This window comes from Pelodiscus sinensis, chromosome 1 (genome assembly GCF_049634645.1).
Source record: "Pelodiscus sinensis isolate JC-2024 chromosome 1, ASM4963464v1, whole genome shotgun sequence".
Classification (NCBI taxonomy): domain Eukaryota; kingdom Metazoa; phylum Chordata; order Testudines; family Trionychidae; genus Pelodiscus; species Pelodiscus sinensis.
Window position 1 is genome coordinate 59,536,080 of NC_134711.1, and position 17,999 is coordinate 59,554,078.

At 44.3% G+C, this 17,999-nt stretch overlaps 1 protein-coding gene across 6 annotated transcripts in view; it reads left to right on the plus strand.

Moving 5' to 3' along the window:
• Positions 1 to 17,999, plus strand: part of MON2 (MON2 regulator of endosome-to-Golgi trafficking) — a 166,470-nt gene that overhangs the window by 54,662 nt on the left and 93,809 nt on the right. For 5 of the 6 annotated variants that reach the window (XM_075930828.1, XM_075930836.1, XM_075930863.1 and 2 more), the window contains 3 exons: positions 9,111 to 9,264; positions 12,718 to 12,950; positions 15,440 to 15,521. In XM_075930828.1, the coding sequence (XP_075786943.1) occupies positions 9,111 to 9,264; positions 12,718 to 12,950; positions 15,440 to 15,521 (469 nt within the window). The remainder of the gene's footprint in view (positions 1 to 9,110; positions 9,265 to 12,717; positions 12,951 to 15,439; positions 15,522 to 17,999) is intronic. The other variant, XM_075930840.1, reaches the window with a different exon arrangement.

A 17,999-nucleotide genomic window follows, 5' to 3' on the forward strand; every position in this document is an offset into this window, starting at 1 on the left:
AATCACCATGCCTTCCAGGGGAAATCTCTGATGGGGCCTCACTTATCTCGATCCCAGATAGCCCGGTCCCCCATACTTCTAGAGCGGTACCGACGAAGGCACAGAGGAAAACACACCACCCTCGTACCCCTTCTCCAGGTTCGGACAGGGCAGCCTTCTCGCCTGGACCTTCGATTTCACCTCAAAGACGGCGGAGCCACTATCACGAGTACTCTCCTGCACGCCGCTACTATAGATCCCCGAGAAGGTCCATCACACCGCCTCACTATCACCGATCATACTACTCCAGATCGCCGTACCGTTACTCGTACCGTTCTCGTTCCCCTCGATCACCTACCCGCTCCCGCTATTATCGTCATAGGAGCACTCTGTCCTATTCTCCACAATACTCTCATCGTGCGTCTCGTCACCGCTCACCGCATTCGGAGCGTTCACGATCAATATCGAGGCGCTCACCCTTGTCTCCGAGCCGACAGCAAATATATTCGCCAACGACCCAAGGCTCTATTCCACCGGCTCAACGCCCACCAGCGCCTACGGGAGATGCGTCCACGACTTCGGTCCCACAGGACGATACCACTCAGTCACCAGTGGCGGAACACCAGTCAGTGGCCTCCCCGACAGATGTCGCTTCCTCTTCTCCTGATGATGCGGTGTTTAACGACGAACCCCCTCTAGCAGATGATTATAAGCAGTTCCATGAGCTTTTTACACGGGTAGCGGATTCACAAAACTTACGCACCTCGGGGGCGCCTCCAAAACACCACCCGCTGCTCAGAAATTTACAACATTCTAGTAAATCCAAGCTAGCTCTTCCTTTCGATGCCGCGATATTGGAGGTAGCCAATGACATCTGGCAAACTCCGGCGTCTATGCCTCCTACCAACAAACGCACGGACAGGAAATATTTTATCGACGCCAAGGATGCAGAGTTTCTCTTTACCCATCCTGTTCCGAACTCTATCGTGGTTGACGCAGCACAGCAAAAGGCGAGATCCGCGCAGGCGAGAAATTCTATCGCGGACAAAGAGGCCAAACGCTTGGATTTGCTAGGCAGAAAGGTCTATTCATCTGCTACGGCCACATTGAGGATGGCAAACTACTCTGCCCATCTTGCCAACCACGACTTCGACAACTATTCGAAGTTAGTGCCGCTCATACAGCATCTCCCACATTCCCAAAGGGAGGTACTGAAGGCCATAGTACAAGAGGGGTACACAGTGGCCCGTAATGCGCTCCAGATATCCCTCGATATCGCGGACTCGGCCTCCCGCACTACCGCGACGTCCATCGTCATGCGACGAGACTCTTGGCTCCACCTGGCTTCCGTGCCAAAGGATCTACACCCTAAGGTGGAGGACCTCCCATTTGACCGAGCATCCCTGTTCGCTCAAAACACAGACCAAGTGTTTCACTCAGGAAAAGACTCTAGAAATACGTTAAGAACTCTAGGGATGTACACCCCGCCCTTCAGGCGCAGGAGAGCCTGGCCATATAACAGGCAGAGGCCGCCTCCTTCTTCGGCTTCCTACTATACCAACCAACGATTTAGGCCATACGACCAGCATAGACAGAGGCAGCGCCCCCAACGTCGCCGCCAGCAACCTAACAAGGCCAACAACCAGCAACAATCTAGACAGCAAGTTTGACATACTGATCGAGAGTCTGCGAGCCATCCCTCAGCTAGAACCCAACGCGAGAGTAACCAAACTCTTCAACCGCCGTCTGTATCCATACTCCCTTCGTTGGTTTGCCATCACCACAGACCGCTGGGTCAGGGAGATTGTAACCTCAGGACTCACCATTCCGTTCTCCACCTTGCCTCCCACCAACCCTCCCTCCCCACCCCTTTTCAGGGACCCCTCCCACGAAAATCTGTTACGACAGGAAGTAGTACACCTACTTACCATAGGTGCAGTGGAAATAGTTCCTCCCGAATTCCATCGCAGGGGGTTCTATTCCCGATACTTCCTCACAGAGAAAAAGTCGGGGGGATGGAGGCCGATACTAGACCTTCGCGGTCTCAACCGCTACCTGCGAAGATACAGATTCAAGATGGTTACTCTGGGTTCCATCATTCCAACACTACAAAAGGGGGATTGGTTCGCGTCTCTCGACCTGCAGGACGCATACTTCCACATTCCTATCCATCCAGCTCACAGGAGATTTCTGCGATTCACCGTCGGAGACGACCACTACCAATATGCGGTACTTCCCTTCGGCCTATCCGCAGCTCCGAGAGTATTTTCAAAGACCATGGCAGTCATAGCGGCATACCTCCGTCGAGCGGGGATCACCATCTTCCCTTATCTCGACGACTACCTCCTGTCAGCACCTTCGAGAGAACAAGCCGAGATGGCAGTTGCCACTACAAAAGGCATCTTCGAGACCCTTGGCCTAATTATCAATCTGCCAAAATCTACTCTAACTCCGGCCCAGTCCATCGTGTTCATTGGGGCCAGACTAGACTCTACCACTGCTATGGCGTATCTGCCTACGGACAGAGCCGACACCATTCGAGACCTATCGAACGTCTTGCTCACAGCCCCGAAGGTCTCTTACCTTACCTGCCTGAAACTATTGGGCCACATGGCCTCTACCACATACGTCATAGCCCATGCTCGCCTCCGCATGCGATGTCTGCAACATTGGCTCCTCATAGCCTACAAACCGGGCACTACCAATATCAACACTTTCATAACCATCCCTGCCCGAGTCAGGAAATCGCTCGTTTGGTGGACTCTACCTGCCAATACTCTAGCAGGCGTTCCATTCCGGATCCAGCCCCCATCCATTCAATTGACCACGGACGCGTCGCTAATAGGCTGGGGGGCGCACATGTTGCACTACCGGATTCAGGGACTGTGGTCCCATCAGGAATCCCTACTCCATATAAACTTCCTGGAGCTCAGGGCAGTCTTCAACGCATGCCGCCACTTTGTCCAACATATACAGGGGACCACCATACAAGTCCTTACCGACAACATATGCACGGTTTACTACATCAACCGGCAAGGCGGGGCCCGGTCCAGGACTTTGTGTGCGGAAGCAGTGCGCCTGTGGAACTGGGCGATCCGCCACAGGATCGCGCTCGTAGCTTCCTATCTCCCCGGCAAAACCAATATAATTGCGGACACGCTCAGCAGATCATTCCACTCCCAACACGAATGGGAGCTCCTTCACTCTGTAGCCCTCGATCTGTTTCGGGCATGGGGTTACCCAGAGATCGACCTCTTTGCCACTCGCGACAACAGGAAGTGCCGCTCTTACTGTTCGAGAGCGGGGATAGACAACCAATCCTTGGGGGATGCCTTCCTTCTCAATTGGGGAGCGTACCATCTCCTCTACGCTTTTCCCCCAATCCCGCTGATACCGCGGGTAATACAGAAAATACTATCAGACTCGGCGACAGTAATCCTCGTGGCTCCCTTCTGGCCGCGCCAGACTTGGCTCACGCAACTCATGCAGATGTCGGTGTCCAGACCTCAACGTCTTCCAAGGATCAACAACTTGATCTCACAACAAAACGGCAACTTTCTCCACCCGGATGTCGACCGCTTGCACCTGACAGCTTGGCTCCTAACTGGCTCCAGGGCCTAGAGTTAACCTGCTCCCAAGCAGTCATGGATGTACTCGTGCAAAGCAGACGACACAGCACCCAACGATCGTACATCTATAAGTGGCGTCGCTTCTCAGCCTGGTGCCGGCCACAAGCCATTAACCCCCTAAATGTGCAGATCCAGCGTATTCTGGACTACGTCCTGCATTTACACTCCCAAGGATTGGCCGCTGCTTCGCTAAAAGTACACTTGGCAGCTATTTCGGCTTTTCACGCTCCCATAGAGAGCTTTTCCGTTTTCTCTCATTCACTTACGAAGAAATTCCTCAAGGGAATTTCCAATATTTGTCCACCACACAAGCCTATCCCGCAGCCATGGGACCTTGGCCTTGTACTGGACACCCTTACCCGCCCACCATTTGAACCACTTGCGACTTGTGAGTTACAAATTCTCACGATAAAGGTTACCTTTCTCCTGGCAATAGCCTCAGCTCGGCGAGTTTCAGAGCTTGCAGCGCTCTCAGCGGACCCGCCATACACGATGTTCACTCAGCAGGGAGTCTCACTGAGATGTCACCCATCCTTCTTGCCAAAAGTCAACTCGTCCTTTCATGTCAATGAACCTATAATCTTCCCTACTTTCTACCCCAAACCGCATGCTACACCGGAGGAAGCCCGCTGGCACACTCTGGACATTAGAAGGGCATTGGCATTTTACCTTGACAGAACACGTCCATTCCGGAAGTCTCCGCGTTTGCTATTATCACTCGCTGATCGCTCTAAAGGTCATCAGCTGTCGTCCCAACGTATTTCCAAACATATAGTTAACTGCATCACCCGTTGCTACACTCTCAGGGGGAAATCTCTGCCCTGTTCGCTAACAGCGCATTCAACCAGAAGTATGGCTGCCTCCACGGCTTTTATGAAAAATGTATCTCTTACAGACATATGCAGGGCAGCGACATGGTCGTCCGCATCCACCTTCGCTAGACACTATGCTCTTGACCGTCTCAAGGTCGCTGACACAGCAGTCGCTCAAGCAGTCCTTTCCTCCGTGCACAAGTAAATCCGAAGCACAATCAGTGCGAGGGTGACTGCTTCATACTCACCTGTAGTGGAGCACCCACGGGGACATCACTCGAAGAAGAAGAAAGGGTTACTCACCTTGTGCAGTAACTTCTGTTCTTCGAGATGTGTGTCCCTGTGGGTGCTCCACGACCCGCCCTCCTCCCTGCTTCGGAGATCTCTCTTGTATCTTGCAGATGTTCCGGCTAGGAGGAACTGGCGGGTCGGACCGCGCGACGCAGAAAAGGCGCGAACGCCGCGGGACACACTGCGCACGCGCGGTCCTCCGGAGGGGGCTACTGCTACGAAAAAGTTTCCGGTTTGCGGCGCCGGGACGAGCCCGACACCTGTAGTGGAGCACCCACGGGGACACACATCTCGAAGAACAGAAGTTACTGCACAAGGTGAGTAACCCTTTCTTTTAGTGCCTTGTAAATTCAAACTTAAATCATTTAAAAGACAAAATATGTCTCATAAGTAAGCCACCATTGTTAACCAATCAAATTCATGAAACCTGTCTTTAAATGTAAATATAACATCTTTTGCTGATGGAGGGTGTCGCTCCAAAAACAATAAAACTTCATCCTTCATTTCGAAGAGTCGTTTCAAAATGTTTCCTTTCGACAGCCATCGAACCTCACAGTGTAGTTAATGATGCTCATGTTCACTTCCTAATTCGTTGCACAAAGCAGTTAAGATTTTGGAATTCAAAGGATGAGATTTTATATAATTTATAAACTTCACACATTCTTGAAGAGTGAAACTCAAAAGTGATGGCATAGTTTTCACAGCTAATGCTTCTCTGTGAATACTACAGTGCACCCATACACAGTCAGGCGCTACAGCTCGAATCCGCGGGACAAGCCCAGTGTGAGACCCTATCATTGCTTGAGCCCCATCACTGCTCAGTCCAACACACTTTTTCCAGTCAATATTGCTTTGAATAATAAAATCATTGATTAGCTTAAAAATTTCAGCAGCCGTTGTTCTTGTTGGAAGTGATTTACAGAATAAGAGATCTTCTTAAATGGAGCTTTCATAATCATATCTAACAAAACACATCAAATTGGCATCATTAGCTATATCAGTTCTTTCATCCACTTGTAATGCAAAAAAATGACTCTTCTGTATTCGATGAATGAGCATTTCTTCAATATTTTTCGCCATTTCTTCAATTCCACGTTTCACTGTATTGTTGGATAAAGACAGAGAACCCAACTGATTTCCCTTTTTTGCTCCATAAATACGGGGTGTAATAATATTCAATGCAGGAAGTATTAACCTTTCATCAACAGCATGAGAGTAACCTGTCTTGGCTATTAGTTTTGAAACTTCATATGCAGCCAACACAAAGTTTTCATTTGAAGAGCCCATAGAAAGTGCACTTTTCATGCTTTTTACGCAAAAGCTAATTCATTTCTCTTATTTATGAAAAAATCTATGGGCTTACTCGCGTATTCTGGATGTTTGCATTCCAAGTGGCATTTCAGTTGATGGTTTCATGTACTCGTTGGATAGTTCTGAGACACAGATTAGGCATAATGGCAAGTGATTATCACTATCACCACTTATAAAACCAAATTTCAAATACTCATCAGAATAATTGCGGGTCCAAGGAGTTCTTATCTTCTTATTCTCACTTGTACTAGGCTGCACATCATTCAAACATTTTTTAGTTGTATTTCCATTCACATTCTTCAGCCATTTATCCATATTGAAGATGAAAATGAGAGGTTATGTTATTGGAAATAAATGAAGAAAGCTTAAGCAGTTAACCTAAGAGGACGTGCACGTTGTCCCACTGTGCAGAAACAAGCTGAGGCTGCTGTATCACGTGACAAGAAAACCAATGACACAGGCTTGGTTGCATGAAAATACCCATGCTTCCGGGGAGACGAAGCTCTTTCTCTCTGCCCTTGCCAGGTGGCCTGCGCTCCCCAGCTCTGTGCTGACCCTGCAGAGAGCCCGCCCCCTGAAGGAGCCACTGAATTCCCATAAGAAGCAGTCTGCCACTCACCCAGGGAGACCACCGTCATCCAGAAACCCCCGCTGCATCCTCCATCCATCCCGGCCCAGGGCTTGGGGACACGGCACCACATGGGCAGTCCAGGAACCCAGAACTCCCAGCCGCATCGTCTGTTCAGGCCAGGGCTCGGGGTCGCAGTGCCGCACAGGCCCGCTGGGAGGCTGGAACTCCCAGCTGCATCCTCCGCCCAGCCCGGGCCAGGCCTCGGGGACGCGGCACCGCACAGGCATGCTTGGAGCCCAGAACACCCCAACAGCCACGCTGAGGCCTGGTATATTTTCGCAGCCCATAATTTGGAAAATGTTGGTATAGGAGCAACTTAAAGACTAACAAAACATGTAGTTGGTATCATGAGCTTTCATGGGGAAAACCCACTTCTTCAGTATCATCAGAAGAAGTGGGTTTTGCCCACGAAAGCTCATGATACCATCTAGATGTTTTGTTAGTCTTTATACCTTTTTTTTTTTTTTTTTTTTTTACTTTGAAGGTGTTATCCTGAACCAATCTAGGATGTTAAGGTGGTGGATGCTCTCGAGGCTGGAGGGGGGAAGATCAGGGTTGGGAATCAAACCCACAGTCTCAGGCTTTGGAGGGTGTTGCCTTACCCGTTGGGCCACTGGGACCTACCCTGCCTTCCTAACTCTTTGAATGTGTTAGCCTGAACAAATCTACCGTGTTGAGTTGAAGTGCAAATGCTCTCAGTTGTTGCACAGCAATTTAAATGACTCCCAGGAAGCCTAATCTGAAATTGGTGCTCTGATGAATGCTAGAACCTAATTCCAGCCTTCAGAGCACTGTTCTAGTTGAACCTCTGTGAACTGTCATAATACTCCTTGAAGTAAATTATTCCTCCTTCTATCAAGCAACAAAGTCAAGTCCATAGAAGCATTGACAAATTCAGGGCAGAAAAATCTGTTCCCTGTTATTCGGTCTGCTAGGTGGCCATGTATCCTTTAATAAATTCATTCACCATATTCTACATATTGGTGGTGCAGTCTTTAGCCAATGATATTTTTGGCAAAAGTTTTCTCCATACCTCATTGCCCAAAGAAGATAGAGGATATGCAATTTACCTCTTTTTGGCAGTCCGTATTTAAAGGACAGACCTTTCTACGTAGATAAGTGGCACATTGTTATACAAATCTGATTGTAAGATATCTGGGACTATAGCAAAGTGAAGAATAAGAAAATGTATTTGTGCTTACCTGAAAACTTCCATTCTTCAGCCAATAAGATCCACAGATGCAGTTCACTCAAAGACAAATGTTATCATCCAGAATACAGATGTAAATGGATATCCAAATTCAGGCTTATTTTGTTGTACATTTTCCTCAAAATATAATTATGGATCTATAAGTTACCCAAGTAGATGGGAATAATTTTGTCAGTAGAATTTGTTTCAATCAGAGGGAACTGCATGGGGAAGGATATTCCCCTGCCACCACTGACTGATAGGTCTGGTTAGGCTACCAGGTTGATGGACACATTGTAATGGAGAGACTTACTACTCAAAAGAAAATTTCAGATAAGCACGGATGCTTTCCTAATCCTGATGTACATCATTTTTATTCTATGGGGATTATTGAGCTTCCACTGAGAAAAGTTAGGTAATCATATGTAAATAAGTTAAATTATCTGGGGTTTGGTGAGTAGGAAGCCTGTAGCCAGGAGGGGAGTTAACCCCTTAGCTCCCACAAGCTGCACGGCCAGGCAGGGGCAGCCCTAGAGGGACACATGTGCCTCTCCCATACTCCCCCCAGCAGGAAGCTGGAGCTCTTGCTCCAGCCTACAGCTGTGCAGCTGAGGCTTAAGCCACAGCACGGGCTTCCAGCTCTGCAGATGGGAGGGGCAGTGCTGAGTTCCCATCCCACTTGCCACAGGAAATGGGCTCTTGTGCCACTTGTGGCACACATGCTTGAGGTATAGAGGCATGGGCTTCAGCATTGGGCTAGCAATTCAAGTACAAATGCAAGATCCCTTGAGGGCTTGTAGTCCAGTTACTAGCATTTGGCCATTATATATTTACTATTTATCTAGCTATGTTATTACATTTGGAATAAGTGCAAAGCTAAAATGAAATAACTGTGTTAAACTATTTATATATTTATCCAATTTAATGGTAAATCAGTAACCACCTTTTCACTCTAACATGTATCACAGGGCTCTTTAGCTTTAATGTGTTCATGTTTGTAAAATATGTTTTGAGCTCTTTTTTGGAAGGTAATATAGAAATACAAAATATTTTCTATTTTGAAATCTTTTACATAGGTATTAACAATGCTCCTTTAACTAAGAAACATACCTCATTGTAGCCAGCCGATGGCACTCAAAATTGAGTAATTTTTATTGGTCATGTGTTCTTGCATTGAATATTACTGCACACAATGAAATACATAAAAGAATTCTTTCTTCTAATTAAAATAGCATATTTTTTATTTTCTGTTCTTGTTTAATTTATAGCAAGCAATACATCTGGTGGCACAACCTCAGCACAAACCAACTCAGGAATGCTGGGAATGGGTGGAGGTGTGACTGTATTACCTGCATTTGAATATCGGGGCACCTGGATACCAATACTCACTATAACAATACAAGGCAGTGCTAAAGCTACATAGTAAGTAGTAAAATTACTGTACTTCTGAAAATAAAATTTTGCAGCTATTTGCATGTTGATTATATAGTTATTCTTGCATTGGGATACAGTAACATTCATCACATTGCTGATCTTAGTCCTTCTGTGAATTCTCTTCTTGTTTATGCCTATGTGATGATCTGACCTATTTTGTATAATTGGGATTCAGATCCCAATTTTCGTCGTCATTTGTTCTTTGCCATGACATTGCTGTGTTAATTCTGCACCTTTAGTCATCACTTCAATACAGTGAATAATTCTTTAATGTGAATCGGCGAAATAGTAGCTTTTGGGGGGGGGGGGGTTTCTTCTATAACAAAGGAGAATTGTTAGAGGCAGTGAGAAATAATTTTCATGCTGTTTCCTATCTTTAATTTTATATCTTTAATTTTAGTAGAAATAAAAATACTGGCTCTCGGTGTAATTTTGTCATTCTAATCTATACTGTGTCATATGAATCCATATGATATAAAATATGAGGTAGTTGACATGACTCATGAGATCTTTATTATAGACATTATGTATCAGTAGTTTTCATACTTCAGGTTAAGGATCTATATCTTACAGTTTCAGTGAAGCAGTGGCATAGCTCTGCTGCTGAAGCGTTTCAGTGAAGGTGCTACTATGCCAACAGGAGAGCTTTTCCCATTGGCTTAGCCAATCCACCTAGCCAGTCCATGAGAAGTGGATTATGTCATTATAATGGAATATAATGGGTATAGCTGTATCACTCAGAGGTGTGGATTTTTCACAATCCCTGAGGAACATAGTAATAATAAAAATTTGTAGTGAAAACCTGGCTTTAGTGCCATCTCTTCCAAATTAATTTAGTTTTAGAACCCATAAAATTGAAGTACACTAATAACATATATAAAATGGGTATTTTTAAAGGAAATTATCTGAATCTTCAGAAATGAATGCAGTGGTTCTCTTCTCAAGCCATCGTAGATTCTGAATGTTTTTGAAGAATACATTCCAAGCATTATTAAAGATGTAATAGCAATTTGTGTCTATTTGAACAAGGAGACTGACTAACTGTGCAACTGCTGTCTAACTTACCCTGCTGTTCTTAGGGATTGCATGTTTTTACTACATAGTTAACACACTTCAAACCTGGTTTATGCTTTGGGTGACAAGTATAGCCTTCTGCTTTCTTCAGTTTTCTCCTCTCTTTGGAAGTCTGCAGCTAAAATCTTCATCATCTTCTGGTGTTTCAACCATATCCCACCCCTCACCCTTTGAGCCATTCATTGACTCCGACACCTGCTGACTATGGTCATATTTATTTTCTTATGTGAAAAAAACTATAAAAATTGTCCCCAGCCTGTGGGTTAGCTATGATATCCTTCTTTCCTCCTGTGTGCACACTCAGATAAAGGAAATCCAGGTTTACAGTCACAGACTTGTATAGGGATGCATGCTCTTGTCCCAGTCTCTCTACTGCAGCTATTCTCCCACACCATGACAGTACTCAATTTTGGGGTGGCAGTGATAAGGTTTGCTTGGGTTAATGGAAATCTCAAGTGCCTCCCATATTCCTTGGGTTAATGGAAGTCTCTAGTCCCCACATATTTCTCACCTTCTAATTAGGAAGTCTGTTCTGGGGGTGGGAGGACTCAGCTACCATTCACTCCCATGTGTATGTACTCCTGTAAACTCCGGCAGCTGTTTGCTGGGGCTGGAGCGCTTGCTCTTCTCTTCCCCCCCCCCCCCCCCCCGTGATCTTTTTGGCAGTATAACTCTCCAGCCCTACCTTTCCGTTTGATGAGAAACAGTCACATTCTAGGCACATCCTATTGTCCTGGTATGACCAAACCCGTACCTTGCTTTAAGTTATGATAAGAGAAGTGGCATACCAAATTTGGTGGGTTTAGCTTTTATCATTTAGGAGGAGTTTTTGAACAGACTGACTCATGGATGGATGGACACAGACAGAAAGGCGCACACACTCTAAAATATATACTAGATAAAAGAAAAGGGTATTAAGTTTTATTAACTTAGCCTATAGATATGTGGGAGTGGAGGGACTTCAGTGGGTCATCTAGTTCAGTCCTCTGTAGAGAGGCAGAGCTAAGTGTTATCTAGAGCAGGGTGGGCAAAATACAGACCATGGGCTGGATTCAATGCACCCGGAAGTTCTGTCTGGCCCACTCTGATAAACAGTGCGCACATACTTACAACCGGAAGGGTGTATTCAGCTGCCCCTCCCGCCTACCTTGCCAGGGCAGGAAGGAAAGATGGAAGTGCTGAAGTCAGGGTGTCCCCCTCCTCTTGTGCCCCATCTCTGCAAAGCAAGGGTTGGAGAGCGGGGACGCACATTGCAGAGCTGCTCCTGTGTGAAGTATGAATGGTGAGTGACTGAGACGAGAGCCTGTCTTAAGAGCTGGAGCAGCTGGATAAATTAGGACAATTGGATGGAGAGCTGTATGAGGTATCAGGTAGTAGTTGTGGGGGCAGTGGGTTGTTTCTGGGGCAGCATTGTATGTCCTTATACTGGCTTTACTACTGACATCATCTTCTGCTCTCTGCCCTCACTTCCCCCTCCGTGCTGGCCAGCTCTGCGTTGGGTTTGAGTCAGCCGGGGAACAAACAGTAAAAGGGAAGGAGAGGCAATGAGGCTGCCACTGTAAAATAAATAATGATGTTTTGATCACATGATATCCAACAGTGACGACTGTAAACATGAACTTTGTACAGTAAATCTGAAAGGTTTACATATATTTGTGAAATACAGTATTATAGTTTAGCCAGAGGCTGATGTACTGCAGGCATTGGGGTGTAATCCAGATCCCTTGCTTGGCAGTCAATTGCAACCTTTTCTTTTAAGTGACTCCTATTCTACCTCTACCTTCTATCTTTGGCTGCAGTGACTAGGAGTTATCTGACACACATGTTTCAGTGAGAGATGAGAAATAATTGGTTACCCTCCAACATATTATCTAGATGTGGTGGGCCTCTGTAATAACTCTTCATAGGAACAGATGAGCAGTGACTCGCACATGACATAATCTTACTTATCTGAAATTTGTTTAATTTGTGGTTATTTTTTTTTTTTTTTTTTTTTTTTTTGAATGATCACTTCTCCTTTGCTCAAATTCCTGGAACCTGTAAGTGATATGTTTGTGGTACTGTGATTTGACTAATTTTTAACATATTTATTGACATAGATTTACAATAATCTGAGCATCCTAGAATCCTTTTATTTAGTCATATTTTAATTAGCTTTGGGTGAATTTGATGTAATAATCTTTTTGTCCCTTTTAAAACTTATTTAGGTTATTATTTCAGAACCTCTTGATAATTGAATAGTGAGTAGTGGGAGTATTGGCAATTTATTTGTTCATATTTTCATTACTATTCTTTCCTTCCTTCCTTCCTTCAACTACTTGATCAGTATTTCTGTTAAATATTTTTGCAATGTTTTTAATCTTTCAGCCTAGAGATGCTGGATAAAGTAGAGCCACCTACAATTCCTGAAGGTTATGCCATGTCTGTGGCATTCCACTGTTTATTGGATCTTGTCCGTGGTATAACTACCATGATTGAAGGAGAGTTGGGACAGGCTGAAACAGATAATCAAACCATGACTGAAACAACTTCATCACCAACCCAGTCTTCGGAGCAGCAAGATTTGCAGTCAGTATCTGACCAAACTGACAAGGAGCTAGGTATACAAAAATGCAGATACTACGTTAAGTACAACAAAAGAGAAATAAAATCTCAGGATTCAATGCCTGAATTTTTAGATACATTCAGTTTATTTTAGAAGTCTTAAATGCAGTTTTATAGAAGAATCCTTGCAGTTCCATAGTTAAGATTGCTTTCCCATTGACACTAAAAAGCAGGACCTCTCTTTCATATTAATTTAGTTTATAAGGGTATGTCTAGACTGCATTCCTCTGTCGGCAGAGGGATGCAGATTAGGCAGGTTGACATTGCAAATGAGGCAGAGATTTAAATATCCCGTGACTAATTTGCATGAAAATTACCGCCGCATTTTGCCGACTCAGGAATTTGTCAGCAAAAAGCGGCAGTCTAGAGAGGGATCTGTTGAGAAAGAAAGCCTTTTTTGACAGATCCTGTAAACCTCCTTGCAGGAGGCATAAGGGATCTGTCGAAAAAGGCTTTCTTTCTAAACAGATCCCCTCTAGACTGCTGCTTTTTGCTGACAAATTCCTGAGTTGGCAAAACACGGTGGCCATTTTTATGCAAATTAGGCGTGGAATATTTAAATCCCTGCCTCATTTGCAAAGTCGACCTGTCTAATCTGCATCCCTCTGCTGACAGAGGGATGCAGTCTAGACATACCCAAAGTGTTATATACTAGGGATGTGAAAATGTAACCATTTACTGTAGACTTCCGATAATACGGAACCTTTGGGACCTACGCGGTGCCAGATTATCGGATATGCCGTACTATCAGGAGGTAGTATAAGATGGTTATATATATATACTGTATACATTATATACTGTACATAAAGTGTTCTTAACCCTTTTTATTGTACATACTGTATACAGTATATTGTGATGTTTTCATTTTTAACCCTTTTTTACCCTTTTCGCTCGGTTCAGCTGCTGCTGCTGTTGCCTTGTGACTCGTTTTTTGCTGAAGCTCACTCACTAGGCTCTTGTCATTTTGATGCCGGAGTATCAGGAGTGCCATACAATTGGATGCCAGACTGTTGGAGTTTTACTGTACATGGTTAACTGATGAGCCTGGGCCCATCAGTTAATGTGCACGGTTATGCGCAGCATTCCCCCCTTCTCCCAGTGCTGCTGCCTCTGTATTTTAAAAGATGGCACCACAGAGCTGTCTATCGCCTTCTCCCACTGCTGCTTCTGATACAGAGGCAGCAGCACGGACCCCCCCCTCATGTAATAGTTACATGATTACATAATTGCATACATTTTAACATCCTATTGTATACTAACTTTTTTAAGGGCAAAATAATTTAATTGTTGGTTACATGTTTAATATCTTGACAGAACATGCTTTTGAAAATTATCTCTTTGATCTTTTTTTTTTTAGAATATTTGAGTTTCTTAGCTGAATGGCCTCATGCGCATACATTTGCTCACTTTGTTTCATGCTTATACATCTCAGACATGAGCCACTTTTTCAATCTTGTTTTTCTGTTTTGTTGTATACTATTTTAGCTGTTCAAGAAAACAGCAATAAAACAAGTTCTTCCAGTTAGTTCTGTTCTCCAGTACTACCTTCTGCCTGCCCTCCTCCTTGTTCTCAACCCTATGTTTCACAGAAACCCTGCAAGGTCAGGAAGGCAACCCAATCATTACGCTGTTGCGTGGTTGATAAGTGCAGCGAATGGTGACAAGCCCATTTTCTGTGCATAAAAAGAGTGGGCTCCAACAGTATTGCTGCCTAATATTCCAAGAAGCTGAGGCATTAGTACCTTTTGGATCAGTGCTGAGGTGTCAACACCCGGTACTGCTTTCCCAGCTATGGAAGTTGTCCGCATGTCATTAGAATGGACCAGCTCATCAACAAATCTAGAGTTCTCCATGGTGCTGCTGCCATGGCTTCACAGGAATACTTGACATGCTGCTCCTCATGACATCCCAAAGGTTGAGGGAGAAGGGGGAAAAAAACAACGTGGATAAAACCTCAAGTCCATCAAACCAGATCTGTATCTGGCACAAGCCTTCCAGGAGCCTAGAAATCCATGAATGGAGAGTGCAAATTTACCCCCCATTCAAAGACCTCAAAATATATTTTTCTCTGTCTTTGTACCAGTGCATGTATTTCTGTAGATAATATATCTTAATCTAGTGCTATGTGTAGTGGAAGTTGTGCATTGAATGTGATTTAGTACAATGGGCGTGTGCACTGTGGTTGGTTATGTTGAAAATGCAAAGGAATTTGTTAAAAAGGTAAGAAGTCAGAGTGCATAAGGCAAGAGAATGAATGATGACTTAACTGGCATGTTACTTAAGTTTTAATGATTTCATGGATGGTGTATGCACTTCAGTCTTCTCAAATATGACTACTTTTTTATTTAGCAGAATATAAAAGTAATTTTGGTTTATACATTATTAACCTGAAAAAAAATTAACTGCTAGCATTTGTGCATATGTTTCAAAAGTTATTTAATAAACTTTCAGTATCTATTAGTACATAACATATTTTTCTTTTAAGTTAACAGAGCTGTTTGGGAAGAAATGGTGAATGCATGCTGGTGTGGTCTTCTTGCTGCACTGTCACTTCTTCTTGATGCCAGGTACTCATTTTGTGTTAAACTATGAAGGATGAGCAAAGATTATGTTCACCATTCTGTCCAAAACTGATTTTTTGAACTGTCTCGTTGGCAGGTGTAGAGGAAGAAGTTATTCACTGGAAATGGAGAAGGAATGATTGTGGTGGTGATTGTGATCTAAGAAAGGGCAGTCTGGCCTTACAGGAATAATCTGATTGATTATATTCCAATCCTGCCTCCCTTCCCCGCTCCTCCCCTCCCCCCATCACCACACTGATGCCTCTCCATCAGAAGTAGCAGCATGGGCAGTAGGGGAAGCAGGCAGCTCCATTGAAGCTGGCATATGTGGAGAGCCAGATTAAAAGTCAGCTTCCGATGTGTACTGTCTACTTCACACCCTTCCCCTCCTTGTCCCGTCCCCCCCACACGAGAGGCAGCAGTATGGGGGGCAGCTTTGCTCTTCCAAGCACTGGCTCCCTCCGCTCCCTCTTCCCTCCCCTGCCCCCCGCACTGCAGTTTAAGTGGGAGGCAACAAAGGTGGCAGGCAGGTTGCTCTGTGAAGCATGCATGAGTGGATAGTCATCTTAAAAGCAGCAGCGCTGAGAAGGTGGGGAAGGCAGGTGGCTCTGTGGGAGCCTGCTTTAAAGCCAATTTCCTGCATGTATCAATTCCCACCTGCCTCCTTCACCCCCCCCCCCCCGCCCACACTGCTGCTTCTCTATCAGAGGTAGCAGTGAAGCAGGGGGGAGGGGTAGGCTGCACCACAGAAGCCATTGCTCATTGGGAGCCAGTTTTTAAGCCCCCCTGAGCACCAGCTCCTGCCTGCCCCCCTGCATTGCTGCCTCTGTGGGAGGCAGCGGGTATGGGGAGCAGGAAAGCTGGCTTTCCACAGGCTCTGACTCCTACCTCCCCCTTGCTGCCTCTGATAGAGGCAAGCGGGGGATGGCGTGTGTGTGTGTGTGTGTGTGTGTGTGTGTGCTAGGATTAACCAATAAGCACAGGTTTTATCAGTTAATCACGTTAATATACGTATTCAGGGTCAAGTTAATAGTCAAAGAAATTGCCTGAAGATTCTAACCTGGTGACTGGGGAGCCCTTTTTTCTCTGAAAAAGATGACCAAATTTCAAAATACCTATCTTCTTTTTGTTGCTTCTCTTGTGTAGATATTTGGTATAAAAGCTTTTCCATTATAAAAGCACTCCATATTTTGCTACATCACGATTCCATAAGAGTAGGGGTCACTCCCATAGCTGCTAACAATAAAAAAAATTTGTCATTCTGTTTAAAATGTAGCTCTTTTACTGGAGCATTAAATGAGACAGATATCTAGGAAGCTGACATTTTGCCATAAGATGAAATTATTTAAAAAATTCCTCCCCAAATACTCAGATTTCAGGACACATCCACTCAGGGTGTGTCTAGACTACTGAGTTTTTTCAAAAAAAGTGGCTTTTTTTCTAAAAAAAAAAAAAAAAAAACTTCACCTGCATTTAGACTGCTGTTGTGTTCTTTAGAAATTAAATCAAAAGAACGCAGCAGTTTTTTACCAGGAAGATTGCCTTTTTTTCGAAAGAGCTCTTTCGAAAAAAGGCATTCTTGAATACAAACAGGGCTTTTTCAGAAGAGAGTGTCCAGATTCCCTGGATGCTCTTTCGAAAAAGCGGATTGCTTTTTCGAAACCATTGTGGCTGTCTACAATCTCTTTCGAAAGAGGCTTTTTCGAAAGAACTCTTTTTTTGAAAGAGGCTTGTAGTCTAGACGTACCCTCAATGTTCAAGTATTTTCCCCTTTCTTTCCAAAGAACTCCAAAAAAGTGCTTTCTGAATAGCAAAAATGAGATGGATCATAACTAGAGTTAAATGACATCTATTTAATATTTCATATTTTTCAAAAAATGTTTATAAACTACACAAATTGAAGATGAATATTCCCTTTCATATTTAGGGACCATTTCATCCTGCTCAATTTCATTGTACCAATTTGTCTTCCAACTTTTTGTTTTGTTTTCAATATCTTTTTCAGTAAAATATTTATACATCTTAAAATATAAACCTTTAGCTGCCACTGTAACAGGGTTTAAAATATAATTAGGTAAATTCATGGAGGATAGGTCCATCAGTGGCTATTAGCCAAGATGATCAGGGTTGTTATTTCATCTTCTGGGTATCCTAAGTCTCTGGGTGCCAGAATCTGGGAGTGGACGACAGGATGGATCATTGGATAATTGCACTTTTCTGTTCATTATCTTTCTAGCATCTGACATTGCCCACTGTGTGAAGACAGATACTAGGCTACATGCGCCATTGGTCTGAACCAGTACTGGCATTATTTTGTACTTAGCTTGCAAGTGGGTTAGACTCTGAAAGTGTGGTTAAAAGTTTAAAGAAAAACACCTTGTATCCAAATTCCACAGAAAAATGTTTGGCTTGTAAATATTGGAAGAATGAGATCTTTACATTTATACATGCCTCCTTGGAATTATTTCACATAGGGACCCAATG